This window comes from Triturus cristatus, chromosome 5_2, assembly GCF_964204655.1.
Source record: "Triturus cristatus chromosome 5_2, aTriCri1.1, whole genome shotgun sequence".
Lineage (NCBI taxonomy): Eukaryota > Metazoa > Chordata > Amphibia > Caudata > Salamandridae > Triturus > Triturus cristatus.
This window is the reverse complement of record NC_140588.1, coordinates 68,436,104-68,462,456: the sequence shown is the minus strand read 5'-3', so window position 1 is coordinate 68,462,456 and position 26,353 is coordinate 68,436,104. Positions and strand designations below refer to the sequence as shown.

The window sequence follows — 26,353 nt, the reverse complement described above, 5'->3', positions numbered from 1 at the left end:
AGCCAACAAGACCTTATCAGCTAGACCAAAGGCCCACTCTACTAAAGGTAAGGTAGCTACTGACACTTTGATGACAAACATCCATATAGCGGAGATCTGCTAAGCGGCTACATGGAGGCCTATTTACACATTCACCAAGCATTACTGAGCTTCCCTCAGAAAAGGAATTTATTTAATTTGAGCCCATTGTCATTCCTCTGTTTCCCACTGCTCTTGGTGGGGATGGACTTGCTATTCTTCTCAAATGCTTATGACTATCAACGGAGATCGCCTACGAGAGAATGGTAAGTTTCTTACCTGCAGCGGTGACGGGTAGGTTACGAACCACCTCAGGCAACATGAAACTATAGCTAATGGGCTAGCCTGTGATACCGCCAAGAGCTGATTGAAGCACTAATACCGGTCGCTCTAGGTTGCTCCACTGCGACGATTGGCACACCTTAGTGGTGCCAGACCCAGATAGTGATAGTATCACCCTCTGTACACTGTAGATAGAAACACACACAGGTCCTGACGAAATGCCATGAGGGCATGAAACATTTCGACCACTAGAGTAGGAGACAGTTAGAGACAAATACAAGTCACACTAACTGTCCATCTTCCTTTAACTTTTTAATGAGGTGGACAGCTGTCCTAAATAAACACATTCAACAGACTATCCAACCTTTTTTAACTCACTCTACTCATCTACACTCCTTCAGGCCCCTCACACCCACGCACTCAATGGCAAGGAACAAAAGATCTCCGCTAAAGAGCCCCTTCACGGGTGCCTGTCGGGCATTGCACCGCCGGCCCGACGAGGAGCAGGCCCAGATGATGAAGCATGACACCTAGCTTGTGTGTGAGGGCATTAGTTCCGAATATGGGAACTCCCCTTCCCTACCTATAGGTTCTTTGAGTCCAATCAATATCGACGGATTTGAGAATTGACCTCACTAACAAACCATCCTCTTAAGGAACTGCATACCCTTTCTAAATATAGTCTATCCGGGGCATGTATGCTGGACCTCTTGTAAAAGCCCTTCTGTCCTCCCCCTTTTGTTAATAGACATCAACTGATGGTCGTCACTGAATTTGAGCTGTGCTGATGACTAATTTAGTTCTCAAAGGCTTTCTTTTGTAAAGGTTCAAACTACTTTCTGAATTTGTGTATAATCTGATTACAACTAGTCCTATAGAGTATTTGTGGTATTATGTAGCTCAATGACAATTTTCCAATAAACTCAACGGAAGTAGCCGTGTGACTTTAAACAGGTAATGACATATAAACCACTAGAAAGAGCAGTATTGGCAAAAGAACAGCTGCACAGCTTTATTGCACGTAGTTAACAAGTACAGCAATCACCCTCTCTATTGCCTTACTGCTCCGAGACCATACTTAATAAACAAATCTTGTACAAAACAAGAGTGCTCAAGGAGCTCAAAAACATTCTTTATGGAATGTTGAAGAAGTTGATATTGAGGCGTTTTCTTGAGAACTTTATCCTTTGTAAAATACAGTCCTTCAAACATCCAATAAAATAGGAGCCATGAATTTCTGTTTCCATCTAAAGTTTTCTTTTATTGAATCATTCAGTAATACTCCACGAGAGGGCTTCGCATGGAAAGGATTTCACGTCCATCTTTGAAATATGCACAGGACCGACTGAGGAACAAGAAACTTGACCACGGTTTCATATATACTTTTGACAATGATTCATCAGATGAACTGAACTGAATAAAACCCCGATGAAGCCCCATTTTGAGTACAAAATGTGGTGGCTGGGCTGCTGGAGTATTATTGAATTATTCAATAAAAGAAAACTTTGGATGGAAAGACAATTTCATGGCTTTTACTTTATTGGAGTTTGAAGGACTGTATTTTACATGGGATAAGGTTCTCAAGAAAATACTTCAAATCAACTTCTTGAACATTCTACAGAACACATTTTTTGGATTCCTTTTTGTACAAGATTAGGTTATGACAAACTGAAAAAACGTAGCTGTGCAAGATAAAATTAAGATAATCTGAACCCCTATTACCAAGTGCTTATAAATCTTTGCCTTTCAACTTTAAGTTTGCAAAAGGAAAACTAACTAAATCTCCAGATGCACCAACAAGGATTGTAAGATTTGCTGATTATTTGAGTATGCTACCAGCTAATGAAAACGTAATTGGTTGGTGAGTAACGTGAAACAGTTAATGTTTCCTAGCTTTGTAGTAGAAAAGTAAGCAGTTCATAAAGGCAATGAACTCATCCGTTTTTTGTTTGTAATGTACAGCCCTCATTTAATTTTTAAAGACTATTAAAATTCTGTGGATCATTCAAGGAAAACACAATCATGTTACTAGTCAATTACAGAGGAATACTCTAGTCAAATACTATCAGAGAGAAATAAAATAGCACAGAGTAAATGCTTTTTGTAGCTCGTGTTACTGTTTGTATGAAAGTTGAGATAAGAGACTCTGCTTTGGGGATAGTTCATACTGATCACCGCAAAGCTGAAATACTGACCACCTGATAGCAAAATTGAAAAGTCTTTATATTTCTTTTCTCTTTCTTATCCAATTCCTCTTTTTCCCACTTTTGTATGACAATGTCTGTACAAAGCTGTGAGATGTGCAGAGGTGGGAGAGGAAAGATGGATCAGGGCACTCCCACAGGGCCCAGCAAAAAAAACAATCTATCACTTTGTGCTTTTAATTGTAACAAACAGTCACACAAGAGAGACTGCTGATAGTTTGTACTTTGACAACTCTCATAAGTAGTGGTGGGGAGGTTTGGAGCGGAAGAAGCACCACAGACAAGGAGGGTGGGAGGGAAGAAGGAATACTACATCAGTTACAGTATGAACCACGGATGAACACTAATTAAAATAAATCGATCTGTGCTTGGTCCATGCTCCACAGAAAGAAAGGAAGTGCCAATTAGGAGGCAGCAAAGAAGTGTGACAACGGTGCCAATAAATGGTGAGCAATGTTCAGGTTCCAAGCCGTTTATAATAAAGAATATCCCTCCCACTGGACAGCGCATGCGCTGTCTGCAGGGAAGACATAGTGAGTTTCAGAGCTCTATCCCTTGTTTTGCTGACTTTCACCTCTGGAATAACTTTGGTTTAAAGCTTCAAAAATCTGTTATGTTTGTCTTTTCTCGCAACAAGGTGATTGTTGCCCTCTATCATTCGCTATCATATCGGAGTACTGAGCATGCCTGCTTCTCTTGTTTGGAAAAGGATTTTACCATTTGTAGCTCTATCTCCTATTTCTCAAACCGGTATGACAAAAGTTGCTTCCTTGCTTACTAGCCCCTCCAGGTCTAAAACACATTTATTTAGAAGCAAAACAATTCTTGCAGACGCGTTGTACATACTAATGAGCTCCTACATCAGATCGAACTCCTTAGATGTTTATTTAGATCGGAGGCCAAGATAATTGGCAACATATTGGATTATAATTGCATTTATATACCAAAAGGCTTTGAAGCACTATATGGCAATTCAATGGCTATTCCGGCAACTTTCCAAAACACACTGTGCCACTCGATTGCACACCACGCCACACAATGCCACTCCAATCCACTCCACACTACTCTATTCCATGCCACACAATTCTTCTCCATGCCACACATTTCCACTCCATGCCCACAAATCAACACCACATAATTCCACACACCATTCCACTCCACACAATTCCACTCTACGCTACACAATTCCACTCCATGCCACACAATTCCATCAACTGTTGTTTTTGCATTTGTCACCCCGAGTGGGACGGGTATGCTCAGACGTAAGTCCCGTGCTCTCCATGCCACTGGAATCTAGCTATCCTGGCTGAAGAGGGTGAAACCCTGAAACCGGTCCTAGGATGCTTGGTTCCAGTCCAGGGAGGACCTGGCTTGGCAGTTCGGGCTGGACTGTTCCCATGAGGCACAGGGTCAAGACTGATTTGCATATGGCTGGGTTCAAACTGGAATGGCATGGTCAGCAAAAAAACGATGGATTTAGGCCCAGATCTCTGTACTGGGGTGAATGTATGACATTGTTCTGCATTCTGTCCATCAACTGTTGTTTTTGCATCAACTGTTTTTGCACACAATTCCATGCCACACAATTCCACTTCACACAGCACAATTCCACTCCACGTCACCCAATTCCACTCCACGTCACCCAATTCCGCTCCACGTCACCCAATTCCGCTCCACGTCACCCAATTCCGCTCCACGTCACCCAATTCCGCTCCACGTCACCCAATTCCACTCAACGTCACCCAATTCCACTCAACGTCACCCAATTCCACTCCACTTTCAGCTACACAATTCCAAGCTACTCCACGCCACACAATCTCACTCCACTCTATTTCACGCCACCCAATTCCATTCCGCACCACACTTCAACAGTTTACAATTCCACTCCGCCCCGCACAATTCCATCCCACTGAACACAAATTCACTCCGCGTCAGACAATTCCACACTACATAATTCCACTCCACACCACACAATTTCACTCCACAGCACACAATTCCACTACACTCCACAAAATTCCACTCCATGACACACTATTCCACTCAACCACACACACAATTCTACTCTAAACAATTGCACTACATACAAATCATACTTCACACCACACAATGACACTCCACACCACGCCACACACTGCAACTCAAACCACTCCATACAATACCATTCCACACAATTCCAATTCATTCCACACTACTCCATTCCACTTAATACACAATTTCCACTCCACTCAATTCCACGCCGCACAATTCCACTCCACTCAGTTCCACTCCACAACACTCCACTTAATTCCACATCACACAATTTCACTCCATGCCACACAATTCCACTCAATGCCACTGTTTCCCACAGGGCCTACTCTTAGGTTGTGGATGAAGTGTAGGGCATGTGTGCGGTGCACCAGGACACGAGCACCACGAAGGCCCAGGAAGCTGACAGTCACAGAATGCTTCCTATGCATATCTATAATGGTAGTTATAGCTCGCAAAGTCAGCACAGTAATTGGCTGTCCAACTCCCAATGTTCCAATGTTAGCAGAGCAATAAATAAGCGGAAAAGTACACGCCCATCATGCTCTTCCTAATAAGATCTCCTAAGCTCAGTGACATTTGCTGGACAACAGGATGAGTAGGTTTATAGTTTTAAACCTTTAAATGTGACAAGAACTTCTAGACCCTCTTTTTGACACTTTAAATAGTCAGAATAAAAGGTCAGTAACAGACACAATCAGATTGGCCAAACAACCAATCATTAATTAATAGTTTTTGGACATATACCTAAAAACACAGTGTATTAAGATGATCTGCAATTTTATTCTAATCCGTTAAAATATAATATCAGACCATCTAGAGCTAGGAGATCCTGCTTACTTTCTGAAGGCCAGTAAACTCCTTATTAATTTCTTCCAGTTTGTTGGCTGTTAGCTCCACAGATTTCTCCAAATCTTTAAGTTTCCTTAATTCTGCATCCTCCTCTGGGCTGTTCTGAATGTCAGAAAAAGAAAAGTATACAATGTTAGTTGTAAACTATTTTTGTACAAGTAAAGTATTTTTAAAACAGAAAGTAATACCAGAATATGAGGGGAATCTAACAATAACTAGAGCACATCGTGTGCCTGCCCAGTCTTTTCCCCACTCTGCTCTACCTAGCACAATCCTGTTAAATTTTTCAGCTAGTCGGATAAAGGAAGCTATTTTGTCTAAGGCATATCAGTTAAGACAATTTGCTGTCAATGAGACAACTAAATGCCGGATTTTCTCTGATATGTCGGCAACTGCTGCACGTAGGAGGAAGGAGTTCGTGAAAATGCTTCACCTGTTTAAAGCCAACGGTGCCCAGGCCATGATTGCTCAACAATCTAAACTTAAAGTTCTGGCACAGGGCAAGCAGTATATGCTGTCAGACCTGGATGAAGCACAAGACTTACTGAAGGAAATCACTCAGGGGCATAAGTGATGGCTGAGGACAAAAAATGGTTTTTTTTCTCTCTTGAGGGTGAGGAGGAGTCCAGGACCTAAGGGGTGTAATACCAGGACACCCAAGGTTTAGGGGTTTAGATCTGTGGCCAGTGTGGGGGAGGGAAGTAGGGCCGCAGGTGGGGGGGTGGGAGTCACGTGGGTGGGGATGTGGGGCAGAGGTGATGGGGGTGCACAGGGTGGGGGAGCAGGGTGGAAAAAGTAAAAAAATGAAGTCTTTAGTGCTATGTTTATCAAATATTTTGCTTCGAATAGGTGGCTCTTTGCTTACAAAAGATAAAAAGAGAGATATTTGCGGAAAATAGGTAATCTATTTTAAATGCTGAGTGTTTGAAAATTATTTCTTTCAATGTTAATGGCTTAAATAACAAAAAGAAGCTGCGGGCCATAGAAATGTGGATCAAGTCTGAAAATCCCTTGGTAATAATGTTGCAGGAGACTCATATCTCATCTTTAAAATTAGATCAATTTTCAATGTTTAAAACATAGGCCTCACACCGTGGTTTCTCCTCATTCTCTGAAGCGCAGCGAGGGGTTGCGATATTTCTAAATAAGAATATTCATGCTGAGATTGTACAAACAGATGAGGATGGCTCAGGGCGTTGGTGCCGGGTATAAAGATGAGGCAAACGTTGTAACAAGAAAGGGTTTATTGCATAGAAACAGGTGAGCGCCAGGCAGTACAACCTCCAGCTCAGGACTCCAGTTGAAACTAACGTCCTGGCTGGAACGCCAGATAAAGACAATGTACATTCCACCCCACGCTCCACATAATAGACATAAAGATATAACACAGATACATGCGAACACCACACATCCCCCTCCCCTGACAAGGAAAGCACAAAAACAAAATAAGCAAATAACAAAACCTAAAACCCCGTTCCAACAAAACAAAGCACAAACTACTCCCTAACATACTCACTCAACCACCCTGGGAGAACCCTTTTCCTCTTGGTTACCACACCCTCATCGCCCTCACGAGCGAGCTCATTGTTGCAATTAGAAGAACTAGCAACCCCTTTCTCCCCTCTCAAACAAGAAGCAAAATTCCGAGGTGGAAAAACTTTTCCACAGGTTCCTCCAGAAGTTTGTCCAGTCACAGCTGGTTCTATACACTTCAACCCTTTGTTTACCGCACAAAAATCCATCCCCAACTTAGATTGTAAAGCACTCTGGTCAAAATAATCCTCCACCCAACCAAAATTATTATGAACATCATCGTTGCTGGTGTCAACCATCTGTCTCTGAATAGGATTCAATGCCACACTCTTCAAATTCCATACCCTACCATCTTTGAGTCTTACGGCATTGCGAAGAACCTCTGCCACCTGCTGAGGTTCCTCAAATCTACTCTCACCCTTTGGCACTTTGATCGGTTTTTTGATGCGAAGCCAATCACCTACCTCAACAGAAACATCCTTAGTGCCACAACGTGCGTCATATGCCTCTTTACTTCTCATATGTGTACCAACCAAATTCCCTTTAACAATACTAGGTGACCACTCTACAACTCCACCGCTTTTGATCCAATCCGGATTAAACTTGCACCTTGGATTTCTACCCCTCATCATTATAAAAGGAGATAACCCTGTTGCAGAATGCTTAGTAGACCTATATGCCCACACTGCCTTTTGTACCTCCACCTTCCATTCTAGCCTCCTATTCATTGCAGCCTGAATCACACCCTTAAGCACCCTGTTGAACCTCTCAACAGTACCATTCCCACTAGGGTTATAAAGTGAGGTAGTCTTGTGCCTAATTCCACATTTTTGAAAATACTCCTTTGCCAACCTAGACGTGAACTGTACCCCATTATCACTTAACAGACACACAGGCAGTCCTTCTGATACAAACAACTTGTCAAGAAATTCCAAAACAGCATTAGTGTCCACCTTCTCTACTATCTCAATTATAGGCCATTTTGTGAACAAATCAATAACAACTAATACATAATCCTTTGATTCCCCCAATGGCCCAAATATATCAATTGCAATCACCTCCCATGGAAGGTCTGGAATGAGACCCTCACTCATTGGCGGTCTCAAAGTTTTCAATGACTTATCCGCCGAGGAACAAATTGAACATTCCCTTACAAATCTCTCTACATCCGCGTCCACACCTGGCCACCAAAAATTCCCCTTAACCAAGGACTTGCTTCTAACTATACCAAAATGTCCTTCGTGACACAACTGCAACACCTTCCTTTGTACCTTCTTAGGTGGAATCACTCTCTCGCCCCTAAACAACACATCCCTATCCAAAGACAATTCATTTCGCACATCCCAAAAAGCTTTCAAATCCCCACTAATGAGATGTTTCCTCGGCCATCCACTACGAATATGAGTGAAAACTGCCTGTAGCAACACATCATTAGATTGTTCTTCCATCCACTCTTCTTTAGTAATAACCGGTGCACCAGAATCATGAACCAACGCAATGGTGAATTCACCCCATGGGTCATCTAGACACTCTTCAAGTGGCGAGGGCAACCTTGACAAGCAATCTGCCACAACATTATCTTTACCTGGCACATATACCATTCGGTAAATGTATTCCTTCATTCTCATAGATATCCTTGCCAATCTAGCAGACGCTCCAACACCACCCACGCTAGTCAAGATTTTCACCAAAGGCCTATGATCCGTACGGATAGTGACAGCTTTCCCCCAGACGAACGCTCTAAAATGTTCTAACGCCCAAGCACAGGCTAAAGCTTCCCTCTCAATAATCGGATATCTGCTCTCCGAAGAAGAAGAAACCGCCCTAGACGCAAACAAAATAATTTTCTCCGCTCCATTGCTCATCCTCTGTGAAAGCACTGCCCCCAATCCCTTATCACTTGCGTCTGTTGTTAACAAACATTCTAGATTCGGATCAAAACTGCCCAAAGCATCAAAACTCCTCAAATCCTCTTTTATCTTCACAAATTCTTTTCTACACTCCTCTGACCACGCAAACTTCGCGTTCTTTTTGAGAAGAGAGCGTATGTTGAAGGTTTTACTAGCAAAGTTCGGTATAAATTTTGCACAATATTCCGCCATCCCCAGGAATGATCTAATTTCATCCTTACTACACGGGCAGGCAATTCCCTGATAGCTTTCACTAAGGATGGCTTAGGTTTCACACCCTCCTCACTTATTTCATGTCCTAGATACGATACACTCCTTTGCGCAAACTTACACTTGCTAAGTTCTACGCTCAACCCTGCTTCCTGTAATATACCCAGCACCTTATCAAGGATAAGGTTGTGCTCCTCCTCATTCTTTGCCGCCACCAGGATATCGTCCTGAAAGAAACTTACTCCCTTCATTTCTCCAAACAGTCTATGCATCAACCGCTGAAACACAGCAGCGGCTGAGGCTAACCCGAACGGCATGCGTATAAATTGGTAGCACCCAAATGGTGTTATAAAAGCCGTTGGTTTCCTAGATTCAGGTGACAACATAATCTGGTGGTACGCTGCTGACAAGTCTATTGTGGAAAACCAACTCGTTCCACATAAAGAAGAAACCATTTCATTGATTTTTGGAAGGGGAAACCTCTCAATGACAAGGTTATCGTTCAAATGGCGCAAATCAATGCACAAATTGATTTTTCCGTTGCTCTTGCGACCGGAGAAACCCATTCCGAACTCTCCACTTCTTCAATTACTCCCTTAGATAACAACCCTTGAAGCTCTTTATTAACCTCTTCTCTTATTAGCATGGGTATCGGTCTTACTTTATGAACCTTAGGTTCCGCTTGTTCTTTTAACTTGATTTTGAGTTCCAAACCTTTCAAAGCTCCTAGATTATTCCCAAATACTCCCGGGAATTTTTTAACTAAGACATCACTCACTTTGCTGTTCTCGTCCATTATAAGTACCTTCTCTATACTGTTCGGATCCAGTATAATGTGTAGATTTTTCTGGTCAAACCAGCCAAGTACCGCCGGCCCATTCTTTGCTACGTATAGTTTACCTCTTGCTGACCTTCCCTTAAATGAAAATGTAAGCCACCTGAAACCCAACATATCAATCTTTTCTCCCGTGAAACTCACCGGATTCACATCTGTAGGAGTTAAATGATTCCCAATTTTGCCCTCAAATTCCTTCTTCCACACACTCTCATTAACTATGGTGTAAGGCGACCCTGAATCAGCATACACGTCGACCTTAATACCACCCAAAGACACCTCACAAATAGGTTTCCCTTCCACACAATTGTCTACCACATTCAACATATAGTTCGTTTGTAAGCTTTTAACACAGCTGTCTTCTTCGGCTTCCACGTCTTCTTCCATCTCTTCCTCCACGTCATTTACCATTTTTACACTGTTCCTCCTACGACACATTTTACTGAAGTGTCCAATTAGTCCACATATGCCACATTTTTTTTTCAAAGCAGGACAACTCTTACTAAATGCTAGATGTTGCCTGCTATCACAACGATAACATCTTCTCTCCTCCCATTTCCTTTCCCCAAATGTATTCTTTTGCGATTGGTTGCGCCACTGCCCGTTCACGTTTGGTCTTTGAACTCTATTTTGACTTTGCACTTTAAACACTCCTCCGCCGTCTTTCTCCGACTCTTTGACTACTGTGGCACACCTCCCCGACATTTCAGCTTTCCTTACGATCGCCAAAATATCCTCCAAAGGTGCATCTCCATTCACCCACAACCGATCTTGTAAGGAGGAATTTTTACTGTGCATTACCAATTGATCGCGGATCAAGTCATCATGTAAGTTCTCAAACTTACAGTCAATCGCCAGCCTTTTCAAATCATCCAACCAATCATCCACCGATTCCTCTTTACTTTGCTTCCTCTGAAAAAATGTATGTCTCACCACTCCGATGCACACTTTAGGTGCAAAATATTTATCCAAGTCTTTTAATGCAGCTTCAAACACATTCTCCTCTCCTCGCACACTTTTTGACATTCGAGAATATGTCTTTATGCCTACTGGGCCCAAAGAATGAAGCAAAATCCTCTTCTTCTGCTCCGGTTTTATCTTTCCCGCTTCGTCAACTGATTCAATATAATTAACAAAATACTTCTTCCATTCCACCCATTTGATGCTGGGCTGAGAACCACTCACCCAAAAGGCATGTGGGTTACTAATAGTAAAATTCTGCTGTGCCATAACTCCCTCTATTACGTGGTCTCCTTCATCCATGTATTGATTTACTATACACGGTCTTTGCCCCTACTCCGAATTAGGTACAGTCTCCCAATCCCAATAGACAGGATGAACCAATAGTCATTAATTTTCATATAACAATTCAAATTCCTTAAAATATATATATATATATATATATATTTTTTTTTTTTTAACGACCCCCGACTCTCTCACCGGTTTCTTATGCCTTCCCTCAATGCACGCATGGAATTAACAATCTTGTTCCGCTTCAAACACTCCAAACGATACTAGTGTTTACTTCCTTCGATTTCCAGCGCTCCCGTGTGAAAAAATGATAATAATAAGAAAAAAAATGGCTGCCACGCAAAGGTCACGTACGTAACCCTGCGCAGTGACGTGTCTCATCCAATGCGCATGTACGGCATTCAGCGTGCGATCTCAGCTCGCAAGGACGTGTCTCTCCCAGTGCGCCTGTACGGAACTTTGCTTGCATTCTTGCCTCGCACCCCGCAGCTCGAAAGATGCCGCTGTTGGTCTCCACGGCAACCCCAGATACACGGTAACGTTGCTTCCTTTTTCTTAATTCCCTTCCACTTTTAAGGCAATTCAGTTCCGCATACGTTACCGACGTCACCGCTGACCCAGGAACAGCACGACTCTCACTTCTTGTGTGCAGATTCCGTTACAATAAGGTGCTTCTCCCAAATAATTCCAGCCAATAATATGGTAATTCCTCTTCGATCGCTCCACGCTCCTCAGATTCACAGCCGCTTCTTTCCGCCAACTCGTCGCCAATTGTAAAGATGAGGGAAACGTTGTAACAAGAAAGGGTTTATTGCATAGAAACAGGTGAGCGCCAGGCAGTACAACCTCCAGCTCAGGACTCCAGTTGAAACTAACGTCCTGGCTGGAACGCCAGATAAAGACAATGTACATTCCACCCCACGCTCCACATAATAGACATAAAGATATAACACAGATACATGCGAACACCACACCGGGTCACTTGTAAAATTAAAAATAGACTGAGACCCATCACGTTTGTAAGCTTCTATGCCCCAGTAGATGATAATTCTTCACCGTATGAAGATTTGTTTCAATCTTTATTGACGGTGGTAGGAGACATTATTATTGGAGGAGATTTTAATCTGCTCATGAATTTAAAATTGGATCTAACCACGCAATCAAGGAAGCAATTTAAACCTAGATCATTGAAAGTCATTCTTAATTAGCTGCATCAGAGGCCCATTCATAATGGGTTCTCAGACCATGCAATGTTAGTCATTAGGTTCGCTTTAGTACAAAATCTAAAGACTCCTAAGCATTGGATATTCAATAAAAAATACTTGAATGATGAAACATGGGTAACATCTCTGAAATCAGAGATTAGTGATTTTGTTTCCCAGAATGTTGAAACGGCCCCGATTAATATCGTTTGAGATGCCATGAAAGCCTTCGTTCGCGGAATAATCATAGGTAAAGATGCAGCAGCATTTAAAGTAGCCAAATGTAAAAAAGATGCTTTGGAACAAAGAATACAAGTTTTAAATGAATTAAGGTAGCTGAACCCCTCCAGCACAATTTCACATCAATTAGATGAAGCCAAAAGGGCATTTAGCACGTATTACTATCACCAAAGTGAGGAGATTTTTTACAGACAATCTCAAAGAATATACGAAGAGAGTAATTTTACGGGGCAGTTTTTGGCCTGGCAGGTGAGAGAACAAGCTGCGGCTAATTTGATTAGAGGATTAAAATGCCCAGTGACCCAAATGGACACTGTAGATTCGGTCGGGATAGGAAAGATAATGCTTTCCCATTATAATAATATCCACAGTCAACATCATAATATTGATCAGGAAAAGTTATCAGATTTCTAAGAAAATTGTGCATTACCTTATCTCTCCCAAACTGATCAATCAACATTAATGTGCCCATTTTCTATGGAAGAAGTAGAATTGGTAGTCAAAGATCTCCCAAATGGTAAGGCTTGTGGCCCAGACGGATTGTCTGCTGAATTTTTTTTTTTTTTAATTCTGTGCTTTCTCTAACATTTTTTTGCAATTCAATGTTGGAAGGAGGCCCGATCCCGGACTCTTTTCGGGAAGGAACTGTGGTGAGTTTTTTGAAGAAAGGGAATGAAGCTAAAGATCCGAACTCGTACCAACCTATTACCTTACTAAATATAGATTATAAAATCGTTACAAAATGAATATCAATGCGTATGAATCGAATATCAACAGAGTTGATCGATTCGGATCAAAACGGCTTTATTCTAGGGAGGCATCTGTTCACGAACACGCATTACTTAATTGAAGCTTTAGATTATTTTGAGACACGAGGGATCCCGGCATTGATTTTGTTATTGGACGCAGAAAAAGCCTTTGATTTGGTGGTATGGGAGACACTTTTTATTATTTTGGAGCACTTTGGTATCCCCGATAAAATCGTAAATTTAATTCGAAATCTTTATTCTACGGCCGAAGCAAATATTATCATAAATACGGTAATGGTCGGTACAGTTTTAGTTAAGCGTGGCACGAGACAGGGCTACCCTTTATCCCCAGTTTTGGATGCGTTTTTTATTGAGCCCCTTGCCGCCGCAATAAGGAACTCTACTAGTATTCTCTCCCCAGTTCCTTCAATGGCGAAGATCAAACTTTATGCGGATGATATTATGTTACTAATTAAACCTGAACTACATTCGCAAGTTAGGATTTTTTAGATTTTCGAGGATTTTGAAGCCTTAGGGGGTTATCGGATCAATAAAAAGAAAACAGAGATTCTGAAGTGTGGGAATAGAGATCTAGAAATACATACCGATTTAAGGTGCTGTATCAACACAAAACCGAAAAGATATCTCGGGGTCTTTTTCTCGCATACAGTTAAGGATCTATATACGCTCAACTTCGATCCCCTTCTTCTAAAGATCCGTTCAATGTTTACACGTTGGAACTCTTTGCCATTATCGATTCTGGGCCGGGTCGCCCTGATAAAAATGTCCGTTCTTCCTTTATTTAATTTTTTGTTTTCCACTATTCCGTGTTTTTTGCCAGGAACTTATTTTTCTAGGGTAGAATCTTTGTTTTCTGCTTTCGTCTGGCCAAAAAGCCACCTCGTATAGCAATAAACACTCTTTACGCGGATTTAGATCAAGGAGGACTCTCTCTGCCAAATATTAGAGATTACTACAACGCATATTTTATACAATGCAACAACCCTGCTGTCCAGTATTTTTCCACTGATAGGTATTAAAAGTGGATCTAAGATAGTAGATAACTGGGCCAGAGCAGGATTTATTAAAGTAGTTGATTTTTTTAAAAATGGAGTATGGATAACTCCAATAGAGATGGCATGTCTTATTCAGAGGAACTTTTTGTTGGTATGGTCTTACAATACTATCTTTAAATTTTGGGACAACTTGATATTGAACAGCTTAATCAACCAAATCAATTGGTTTAAGACCTCTTTATGAATGAATGTGTAAGGAGACCTGGGGAGTGGAAGCGTTGCTTAGCGGATAGTAGAGATACGGATTTATGTCAAAAAGCTATTAAAAAATGGCAGGAACAGGAAAATCATGTATTATCTATGGATACTTGGAGGACCATTAATCAGTTTAATTTTAATATACTTCGAGGAGCTAATTGGCGTAGAATGTTATTCTTTGGGAAATGGCTATTATATCGTACTCCTGCGGCTATTCACACACTTCCGCCAATTGGTCTCCTGTAATGGTCCATTGCACTAAAATTAGGGTATTTTGGGATGATATTTTTGTTTTTTTCAGGCCTATTATAAAATTACGGTCCTTTTTAATGAAAAATTGATGCTTTATGGTTTTGATCCGGATCTTAAAATCCCTGTCCAGTTTGTTAAATTACTGTATATAGCAATGGCAGTGGCAAGATCTTTGTTATTGCAGAACTGGCGGTCAGAACAGATTCCATCTAAATCAGAGTGGATACAGAAAATGAGGAGAGTTAGGAAAAGTGAACAAATCTATGCCATGCGGGTGGGAGGAGTAAGAAAATTTGATAAAATTTGGGGACCTTATTTTGATTGATTTCTATTTGATCGACAATGTTAAACTTCATTATTTGGCTGTATTCTTTTGTTAAATTTGATCCTATGTATTGTTGATCAGTAATCCTTTAATGTCACCAAAGTACTTCAAATAAAAAAAAATTTTAAAAAAAAAGTCAAGTATTATTCAACTCGTCTGCGAAGTCTTATTACAGCACTTTGCAACAACCACAATTAATTCTGGAATGTTTTTGTGAATTCCAAATGACCTTCCTGTAAATAAACGTTTGCATTTGTGAAAGTATCAGGTGCACGTTTATATAAGTGTAAAAATACTCAGGATTAGTGCAACCGGGCTTTAAAACTTAATTTTTTTCAGAGGGAAAATATTTTTTCGTGTGAAAACCACTTTGCCCTAAAACACTCCCAACTGTCCCTTCCATTTCCACAGTGGATAGAGATTTACTGAAGCTCTTTGGCTGTATCCGGGGAGGGGCGTGCCTTAACACAGACATCTGTGGGCGTTCACTCATTTTACAAGGCGTTCCTACCTTGGATCATTATTCTGGTGCATAATCACATACACGTTAATTGACCTATGAGTGCAACTTAAGGTTTTCTGAAGGCAGAAAAACAAGCTGTTTACGAACCCAAATCCATTATCCATATTGGATTCTATGACATTGAAGAGCCATTTAAGCATGATACTCGAAGGCTACAAAAAAGCAAGACAAGAAAAAACAAGCATTTGCAATGCAATAGGTCTCGCGTTTTCAAAAGTTTAAGCTATTAGCGCTGCAAAATACAATGCCATTTATTTATGTTTTGGCTTTTAAAACAGAAATAAAAAGCATTGTCATTTACATTGTCAATAGCTCAAACTTGTTAAATGCGAGACCTATTGCATTGCAAATGCATGTTCTTATTGTGGAAGCACTCAATAAGAGTGCATGTTGCTTGTCCCCTCCCGCTGTCCTTAGTGTTATTACCCCTTCCCACACTCTTCCCACTGTCCATCGTGTTGCTTTCTTCATCCAGTCCTCCTCCCACAGGCCGTCGTGTTCCTTCCTCCTCCAGCTGTCCCTGCTGTTGTTTGTCCCTCCCTCCTCTTTCTCGCTGAACATGTTGGGCCCACCCCTTCCCGCTTTGCGTTGCTAGCCCCGTCCCCCGCAGCCCTGCCTTGTTGTGTTGTTTGCCCTGAACACTTATGCATTGTATGGCTTATCCACCCCTCCACTCCGAAAAAAACGAACTTTCAACCATGCCGCACAGCTGCTGCACTGCTGTACAACATGGCTAAAAGACATTGACAAAGCCAATAGCTCTCTCATAGCCGAGATCTATTGGCTGTGCCATGCTTGTTTAAAATGTATAATGTCTGCTCGTTTTGAGCTACCATCATTTGTGTTTTACATCTGACACGTTGTGCTAAGTATAATGCACCCTAGCTGCTAGATATAATGCACCATCTTGGACCTGCACAACGAGGCCAGGGCTGCATTATAGCTGGCTTTCTGACGTTTTATCCCAAGCCGTCTAAGGCCTGCTCTATACGGAGTCATCTGTGGTCTGTAATTAAGCTTTGCTGGAGCTTTGGCTCTCGCTTGGCACTTGCGTTTGTCCGACTGCAGTAGAAGCTTTAGGTGGACTTGAGATGCTTCTGTTAATGACAGAGCTTGCAAGCTCCCGATTACAGCTTTTAGCCAGTGACCTATCCATGTGACCTCATGGTGCACCACTAACCATTGTGCATCCTACGAGCATTGCATGCATTCTAAAATACGTTTCCCAAAGTAATCTATCTAAGTGAACCGGATTCACCCTTTGGATTAATGCATGGACAATTTTTCTGAAATGTGAAAACATTTGCGGAGGAAGGGGCGTTTTAATGCGAGAAACAATAGGCACTATGAGTGAAACTAAAATGTCCCTTTATTGCTACGGTTCTATACATTCCACATTTCCACAGCTAAACAATAGACTGTTTCAGGGCCAGCCTGTGTGCAATTTCTCTTCCCCTCCGGTGAAATTGTGGCAGATTAATGTTTGTAAGCAGTGTGTTTGCATCGTGCTGGGGGTCAGTTTGGGGTGATCACTTCCTCTAAATGGCTAGATTCCCAACAAAACATATGTCATCATTATGTTTGCCGCTCCTGCAAAGGCGCGCATCAGACTCCAGAGTCCAGGCGTACTTACTGGGAAGACAATTTCACTCATTTTGTGGCTAGTCATGGGAAAGCAAGATAACATCTATAGAACAAGCGGCTCCCAGCAAGCAGCACATTGGGCGTCCGCATCCACAGCAATTTTCAAGTACCGTTAAGAGTCACCAGTGCAGGAATGTGAGGGAGCAGAGAGACTCAATGGCAGCTCGTGGGGAGCCCACCAGCAGTGTCATGTCTTGTGGCACACGCCGCGTTGCTGGGACGCACTCCCAAACCGCGAGAGCTGGCAACAGGAACCAAAGTTGGCTCTGCACCAGCGAGCGACAAGAAAACGGCACAGGGCAGAAAAGTGCTTTGCTGGGCAGCTGGAAGTCACCGCTTGGTGATGACAATGCTCCGGGAGGCTCCACATTCATGCCGCACACTTCAGGGCATCAAAAAGATCATTTCTGGGCATGCAGTCTAGGCCCGCCTCGGACCCGCACTCTTAAGCTAAAGTCGGGTGCCGAGATTGCTTCAAAAGTAAAGAATTGTCTATTTCTTTACTTTTGAAGCAATCTCAGCACCAGACTTTAGCCTAAGATGTTTAAGCTAAAGCACGGGTGCCGCCATTACTACATAGAAGTAATAAACAGAAAAAAAAAAGTACGCGCCCGCTTCGAGAAATGACTGCCGTGGCGGGGGAAAAATGCTACCGCCAGCCACAGCTTGCAGTGCGTGTGCACGAGCGGTGCGCGCGCAGCAGTAATCACGCCATATGGCGCCTCTGCTCAAGCATGCGCCCGCGCACATCCACTGCAAGCTGTGGCCGGCGATAGCATTTTTTGAAGCCCTTACTTTAAGTCTCGCCAGACCAGCGCAAGCGCTGGTTTAGGCGAGACCTAAGAAAACCATACAATTTAGAGCCCATAGCGCTGCAGCATTGCGCTTTGCAGCCGGAATGATTAAAAAAAAGTGCTCACCCACTAATTAAAGGAGCCAGAATAACACCACAAGTAAAAGATCCAGTCCAGGTGGGCGGGGCCAAAAGGTAACAAAAAAGCCTCATTTTCAATCGGAGGCCAGTGTTTTGCATAAATGATGATGCCAGCCAATGGGAATGATGGGCGGGGCTTCAAGTCCCCTTCTCAAAGCGTATCGATGACAATAAGCCTCGCAGAGCGAAGAGCATGCGCGCTCCAGCGCGGTGCACTGAGAATAGAGAGGTAATAGAACATCAGGGCTCCAAGTCCCAGCAGACCCTGTGGAACGTAAGAGGAAACTGGGCAGTCTCTACCCGTCCCCAGATAGGAGAAATGGATTGCTAACTTAAAAAAATTACACTAAGGCCACACACAGCACAGATGTGTCACTGCATGCCCAGTCCAAGGTTGGTGATATGTGCTTGCTGAAACCCAGAGTAGCCTGGGCTGTGCTCTGTCCATTTCATCACATCCTGAAAAACGTGTCTACAGATACCCAGCAATGGCTGCACCAACAATGGTGAAAACTAAAGACTTTTCAACTAACTTGATGCACCACATTTACCACAATGCATCTTGGTGAATTGTGTGCCCATATGCTAGGCACTGTATACCCCTTTTCCCGACCACCACCCCATTTTATGAAAGTCAACAATTTTATTCCCATCGTCTCCACTGTTTACTTCATTGAGGTACCAAAGTAAAGGACCAACAATTCAAGAAACAAAAAGGCCTTTTTGGACAAATGCATTCAATGTTTTCACACTTGTTAATATTATTCAGTCATCAAAACAGAGTTGCTAGTTGCCACCTGGGCTCACAACGCTGTTAACTCTTAGGCAGGGACAGAACTAGACGAATGCGAGCGAGAGAGAGGTGTGTGTCTGTGTTTTTTGGGAGGGGCTACACTTACAGTAAGTGTTGGAGGTCAAGCATTTTAAGCAATGCAAGTAAAGCTATCTTTGTAGCCAGTATAAGTGGAGAACTGTGTAGTTAAAGCATATTGGACAAGACCAATCTTACCATGATTGAGAGATTGGAGTCCATGCTTACCCCCAGATTCCTCACTGGATCTGAGATGTTTGGTGGTGGTCCTGGTTGCAGAGGCCATGCTGTTGATGGGTGGTGTTTGATCTATTTGCCACATGTGAGTATTTCAATCTGTGACGTGTTTCTTAAGCTGTTAGTTACCATACATTCTTTGATCACTTGAGGCAATGTCCATTTGAGTGTGAGTCAAACACAGATGGGCTTCCATACCTAAATATCAATTGTGTATTAACTAAATAAAACTAATAGTTGATATTGAAGTAGGAGATGACGTCCGGTAGAAAGCATAGGCAAATGTTAGAAAGGAGGTAAAACTGTTGGGTACATCAGTAGTGAACTGAATGGAGCTGACCTGAAGGGATACAGTGAGATGATGATCTGTCTGATAGAAAAGATGCAATCTGCTTTAGTTTGCTCCCTGCACTTTGATGTTGTCAAATCCCTGTAGACACAGTATCAAATTCAAACGAAATGTCAAGTAATACGCGTGCAGGTACTCCAATGTAGGTTTTTGCCTTGAAACAGATAGTTAATCATTTTATCTTGTTGCCTAAAACAGTCCGTTATTGGTCAAAAGTTTGAACAATATCATGGTTCAAGGTCTGTTTTTTAGGGAGAGTTTATTGAAGACATTTAGAGTTCCTTTGAGAAGATACCTGTATTCAAGGGGTTGTCGACAGTTCTGGCTGGGTTAGCCCTAGAGCTATTCAAGAGGACATCGGATTGCCGTTAATTCTGCTTGCTACAAGTGTTTGCAGCAGTGGTGAAAACGTCTGTGGTCAGGAGGTTAAAGATGAGTAATTGTGGCTGTTTTCATGTTTTGTTTCCGTGTTGAACTAAGCTGCTCAGCTGGAACGGTGTTTGAGCGGTTGGAAGGCAACAAGGGACATTGAAACTGGTGGGTGGGAAGTAATTCAGGTGTGCCTTGCGCACAGAAAGGGCCAGTGGTGTGGAGGTATTTTGCTGTGTTGTTGCTTGAATGAGGATATCCTAAGGTACTACCACTTCAGGTATTGTGATTGTCTGACCTTATTTCATCTGAACTCTCCGAGCAGGACTGTTGCTTGTGACCTTGAGACCCCCTCATTAAGTCTACGGGCCCTTCAACAGCTCCCCCTATTTGGATCTCTTGTCCCATGCTAAAGGCGCTTGGCCACTGTCAGCTCTCTATACTGCAGGACAGCTTTCAAGAACACAGGGCATGCCAGGTATCAAGTGTCATAGCTCCAAACAGCTTTCTTGGTACTTCCTCCCAAGATGTTCTTTAGAAGAATGAAAATTAAATAGCCACCCTGCTTACCATTTATAGATCGAGGAGCAGCTATTCGTCCATGTGTGCAGGTAAATAATGTATATTTAGACCAATGATTATACACTGAGACAAGAATATGCATTGTTTAGTATCCACATAACAACAGATTTATTGGAGTCAACTAAACACAAACAGAACGAAAAGACCATAGGAGAAGCCATATCAATTTCGGAAAACATACTATTACTTGAACATGCTGGTGAACGGGGACATCCCCTGCAAGACGCACAATCATGTTGCCCTATCCTGAGTGTCCAACTGCGAGTATCTGGTATCTCAATGTTTTATTTTGGTCCTAGCCTCACGCTAATCTAGTATATAAGCAGATGCCTAGGACTGTCCTTTAATGTGAGTGAGGTCCTGGACCTGTCTTATAAACTGGAGAGGTGCAATAAGCCTTCCCTCATTTTTCTGACAGTGCACCACCATCCCGGTCACAGGAAGAGCATGTAAACTGGTGGTGCAGCATAGTGTGGATTGCAAATCCTTCGTTGTGACCCGACCCTTTTATCTGTGTGGAGTGAAGGGCTACCGGCCCCACTGGTATCAAATCCTTGTGCTAATGTCCTAAGTTTATGTTAAGCGTGTTGATGTATGTGGCTTGTGTAGAACACAGGTCAAATGCATGAGTGAGACAGAGAAACAAAGGCCTGCTGCTTCCATTTTGGAAGCCTCTAGCTTGCTCCTGTGCACAAGATGGAGGTGAGACTGTTTTCCCACAAAGTGGAAGCGTACTTACTGCTGGCATTTCTGAAGGTGGAGACCTAGACACTGACATGAGAACAGAGGAAACAAGACACCTCTAGAAACTCACTTAGGACCTTTTGCTGAGTGGAACTGCAGATTAGTCTTCCTGTACCATTGCCACTTGGTAGATGGTGGGCGTGAAAGGTGGGACTGCAGGCCCTATTATCATGGGGAGAGGGATCTTTTAGGTGAGTCATCCTTTGTTTTACCCTGATCACTGTTCAGTGTGGCTGCTGATAAGCTTGGTGCAATAAGTTCATGCCCCTTATGTGTGTCCACCAGGAGGGAGACTACCCTGCTATGAGAAGCATCACTCTATGGAAAAGCTGTGTCTGGAGAATAGCTTAAAGAGGACACCTGAAAGAAGAACCACCACAAGCCCCTTCTGAGATTACAAACACAAAATTCATATCTTTAGAAAAATGGTCTGGTACGTGAACCTTTTCCTAGTTGAGTTGGCACAGTGGACATAAGATGAAGTCACTATTTCTTCCTGAAAATCAAATATGGAATTGTATTGGTTACCAGCATCATAAAGTAGTCAGGAGGCTAGTATTTCCAATTAAATTTGTACAATTTTTGTGAAAATATGATTGAAATGGCCTGGATTACTTTTTATTCTGCTGAGCCTTCTCGAGCCCCAGTTAGAGCTGGTGGTACTGATTATGAGGTCTATAGGCATCACATATTCCAGAAAAACCTTAAAGTATCCAAGATCATCATGTACCCATTTAGGATTGTATGCCGTCAATACGTTCTTGAAATGCTCACTGAAAGTATGAAGTAAACTGATTATCAGTCAAAAAGGACCAAACTCTAATAGAGGTTTTTTAATTTGGGTACAGTGGGGCTGATGAAGGTATATTTATATATTATAAGACATGAGGCAGATGATAGTCGGATGTTTATAAAAGACAAATATATATTTCTCTTATCTTCAAGGTACTCTCTATATCACCTGCTGTGGTAAACAATATAACTGTATCACAGGCCCTCTGTTGTAGGTAACATGTTTATGTGTGCAAAGTGAAAAATATGTAGTCCTTGCTCACAAATTTCTCGTTCAGCTTCTCTGATTAATTCCGTTTTCTCCACACTTTTAACATTTTAACTGGTTTTGATTGACTGGACACGTGATTATTTCCATTCTGTAAAATCGGATTAACTCATGGATCCTTGCATGATCAGATTTGCATATGAGATCACTAGCCTCTCTCTTTCATTCTCTGCTGCCTGTTAATAATGCACCCCCCATAACGGAAACAATAAAAGAGGAATAGATGCAGACTATTTTACCACTGATTTGGGAAAAAAGCAATGACGGATCCTCAGGTTGAATCTAATATTCATCCAGTTTCTATTATGCTGATCCCTGTCCAGCTCTTGGATAGGATGGTTAGATAACAACCTTGAGATTTTCTAGAAACTCGGATATTCTAAATGCTTCCAGGTGGGCTCTTTTCCAAATGCCTAAAGTTGCAATGCAGCACTCAATTTGATCCAAATGACTCAAAATAAGTTAGACCAGTTGAGGTGGTAGATGGCAGTGAGAGATTGGGAAACATTTCTTTTGGCCATCTCAGATGGATGTCTATCCTGTCACATCTAGTATTTCAAACCTTAGCTCTAAAAGTGATGCTAAATTAGGGTTGGGCCTGTTCTCCTCACAATCACAGGGGTGTTCAGTTAGAGGTCTCCCTTTGTCCATCAGGCAGTCTCTGCAGAGATCGTGTTGTACTTGGACTCTGGTAATGCTTCTGGCTTGGGTCTTCTTCCATATCCTGTCTACTACAACAGAATGTGGTGGAGCAGAAACTGACAGATAATTGTAAGTCTGGCTCCACCTCGTTTAAACTCCATTTGTTCCTCATTGCATTCAGTCTAAGGATCATTGGACCCCTTGAGCAATGTATTGCGTTGCTCCACACTACCGTCAAAACAAGTTAAAGACATATTATCACTCACAAGATCTTAACGAAGCTCATCTTCAAGTAATGTTTGAGTTTTTTCAGTCTTGGTGCTTCCGGGCCAGAGCACACGTCTCTTGATGACTGTAAGCAGTAGATTCTTATCCTTTCACTAATAAGCATTTACAGATTTCTTCCTTTCTTTGTTAAGTTGCTGTTTTGCTTCTCTTTTCTTTGTATATTGATGGGTTGGATCTGTAAGGTTATATTAATGCCCAAGTTATAGCAGAGCATTCACTTTAAAAATACATTATTGATACATATATTCTAGTCCACATCATATACACTCAGAAGTCAAAATTAGAGCCAGTCGATCATACAAAGTTCAACAATGAGCTATTTCTTCTGCTCCTTCAGCAGGTAAGAACTAGTTTATTTTGTAATAGACTGTCTTAATAAAAATGATACTTAATGATAAACTGATATGATTTGAGATGGAGTGTGTTAGATGTCACCTCCAGGTTTCAATGCTGCCTTTTTCTTATTCTCTGGTAACCAATATATGGGATTCCCCAATTATTTAATTACAAGTTCATGATTTATTTATTTTCTGTTTGGCAGCATTCTTTCCTTTTGGAGCCTTGAGAAAGTTAATCAGCTAACCTGATAGAATAAAACACATGTTGACACTGGTTATGAGTCTGGTCGGCCGGTGGACCTGGCATATTTGTTGATCCTTTCGGTTGAGAGAGGCATTATGCCTGGGCAAGGCACATCAAAAAAGAATTGAAACGCCATATTCCACACTTGGATTGGTTATCTCTATTACTTGTATTTCAAGTGTAGATTCGTCCTCATGAACTGTTGTGAGCAGTGAGGATGACAATCCAGAACCCCACACCAAGAATTCATACTGCTACAACAGACGATAGCGCCAAATCCATCTGCACACCGCTAGGATACCTACATCTTTAGCACAGAATACCACAAGGCATCTCTGAGGGTGGACTTTTCGGATACGGGTTGCAAGGTCATGGAACTCCTCAGTCCAAAGTACCATTGATGCAACAGAACAGGGTTGGCCATTCACAACGTTTAACCCATACCTAAGGACAGTCCTCTTTAGGCGTATCTCGAATCTGTGCTTTGGTCTGTCGTGAAATAGTAGGCATCAGACAGTCCAGATTAAATGAAAATGGATGCCAATTACAGCAGATCTATGGGTGTATGGGTGCAATTGGTAAAACAAAATCTCTAGTCAGAGTTCTTCTATATATTTCACTGTTCGTTTAAAATATTAGGGAAAGATAGAATGGATTCAATTAACAATTGAAAAGATGGAAAAAGGAGCAATGAACAATGCAGTGTGGTGGAAGCAAGGGCTAGTGAGCGGAACACAGTGATTATTTCCCGATTTAAAACATGGGTTTTACAAAAACATTTTATGGTGAAGGAAATCAACTTTCTCCAAAGGGTCCATTCACAAAGAAAAGACTAACTTTACAAGCTGCAGGAAATCTATAAAAGCTGTAGGTTTTCCTCCATACACCTAACCCAAATGTAACGCACCATCCACTGGAAGACGAGCCACCACTTTACCTTGGGTTAAGGTAGAGCAAAACGTTTTTCCACACATGAAAAATAAAAGTGCAGAATTCCTTTTCCTTTGCACACAGAAAATGTTTCAGCATTTTACACACTCAGTTTGCACCTTTTCTCAGCCTTTTTATTTTCCAAACATATTTTTATTGCCATTTTGATGCACATATAACAGCTTATAATTTTGCATTTAGTACAGGTTACAATAGGAGTGTATTATACACTACACCAAATGTTCACAACATATTTTACTTCATGGTTTCCCCCCTGGCAAATGAAAGCTTTGCATAAGTATGAACTGATATGCGGGTGGTCTCACTCTGGTGTAGCCAGTAAGGTACAATATGTCAATTTGTGGGGTGTTGTAATGTCTAAATAAGTAGTATATGCAGTCCACCTTATAGAAGAGAGCTGCAGGATGTCACTATCCTAAGCAATTTCAGGTAATGAAGTATTGTGATTATAAACATAAACTGTAAACTATGCAGTATGGTGCATTGTTTAAGCTTTTCCATCTGGGGTGGAGAATAAGGAGTGGGAGGGGGAACCCAGCCCTAAATATGGTCAATACGGGGAGGGAGAACGTTCCAGTGTAGGGTATATAAGTGGTGGGGTCTAGGCCTTAGGGGGTTCTGCCATCTCCATGCTGAGGTTAGCTATTCTTGTTCACTTTCCGACCCTGGGCCTGTTACAGTTTTGTCAGTCTGGGTGTGGTGTCTCTCAGGGTGCCCCCAAGTCTCCAGTACCTCTTTCCAGCGAGCCGCCAGGGGGTGTCTACGAATACCCCATGCATCCTCTCTGGCCAATGCCCTACCCTCCCAAATTTCTAGAGTTCAAAGTCCAACATACTCTTCACATCAGATAGGGAAAAGTGGGCAGGAACAGTCAACAAAGGGAAAGGGTACCACACACAGGAAGACTTAAGGGGCGAGGGGTTTTGCTGGCGGTGGGGGTATTCTTGTCAAACTTCGTTCCTGAAATCTTGCATCCCCTCTTTCTGCCAGAAGTGGGAACAGGAACTGCTGAGCCAGGTGCATTTGCAGGCGTTTCCTCCTATGTCAGGGCCTCCCTTCCTGTGGCTGTAGCAGATGTTAATACTCTGGATGTACTAGGACTACAGGAAGGGTCAGATGCAGGTGGAAAAGCCCTGCAGACGGTGATGTTTATGTCCCGCGGCACCCCTACTGGGGAGAGGCCGGCCACCTCAGTGCAGACCCCAGCCATCTCAGTGCACAGTCCCGCAACCTCAGTGTAGACGCCGGCCACCTCGACCTGGATTCCGGCAACCTCCTGATATGTGGCATTGTGCAGCTCCTTCATTTCCCACACTTCTGTGACGACCTGGCCCAACACACTGTGGGAGTCCTGGTAGAGTCTCAGGACTTGTGTGATGGCAGCCTGGGTGTCCATAACCTCAGTGGGCTCACTCTGGAACACCACATTTACCCTCCCACGATGGCTACCCCCATGGCCCGGTGCCCTTGGTGGT

At 42.4% G+C, this 26,353-nt stretch overlaps 1 protein-coding gene across 1 annotated transcript in view; it reads right to left on the bottom strand.

Moving 5' to 3' along the window:
* The window catches only part of BAG1 (BAG cochaperone 1), a 212,916-nt gene that overhangs the window by 77,305 nt on the left and 109,258 nt on the right, over window positions 1-26,353 (bottom strand). The window contains exon 4 of the mRNA XM_085606862.1: window positions 5,370-5,483. Coding sequence (XP_085462988.1) covers window positions 5,370-5,483 — 114 coding nt within the window. The remainder of the gene's footprint in view (window positions 1-5,369; window positions 5,484-26,353) is intronic.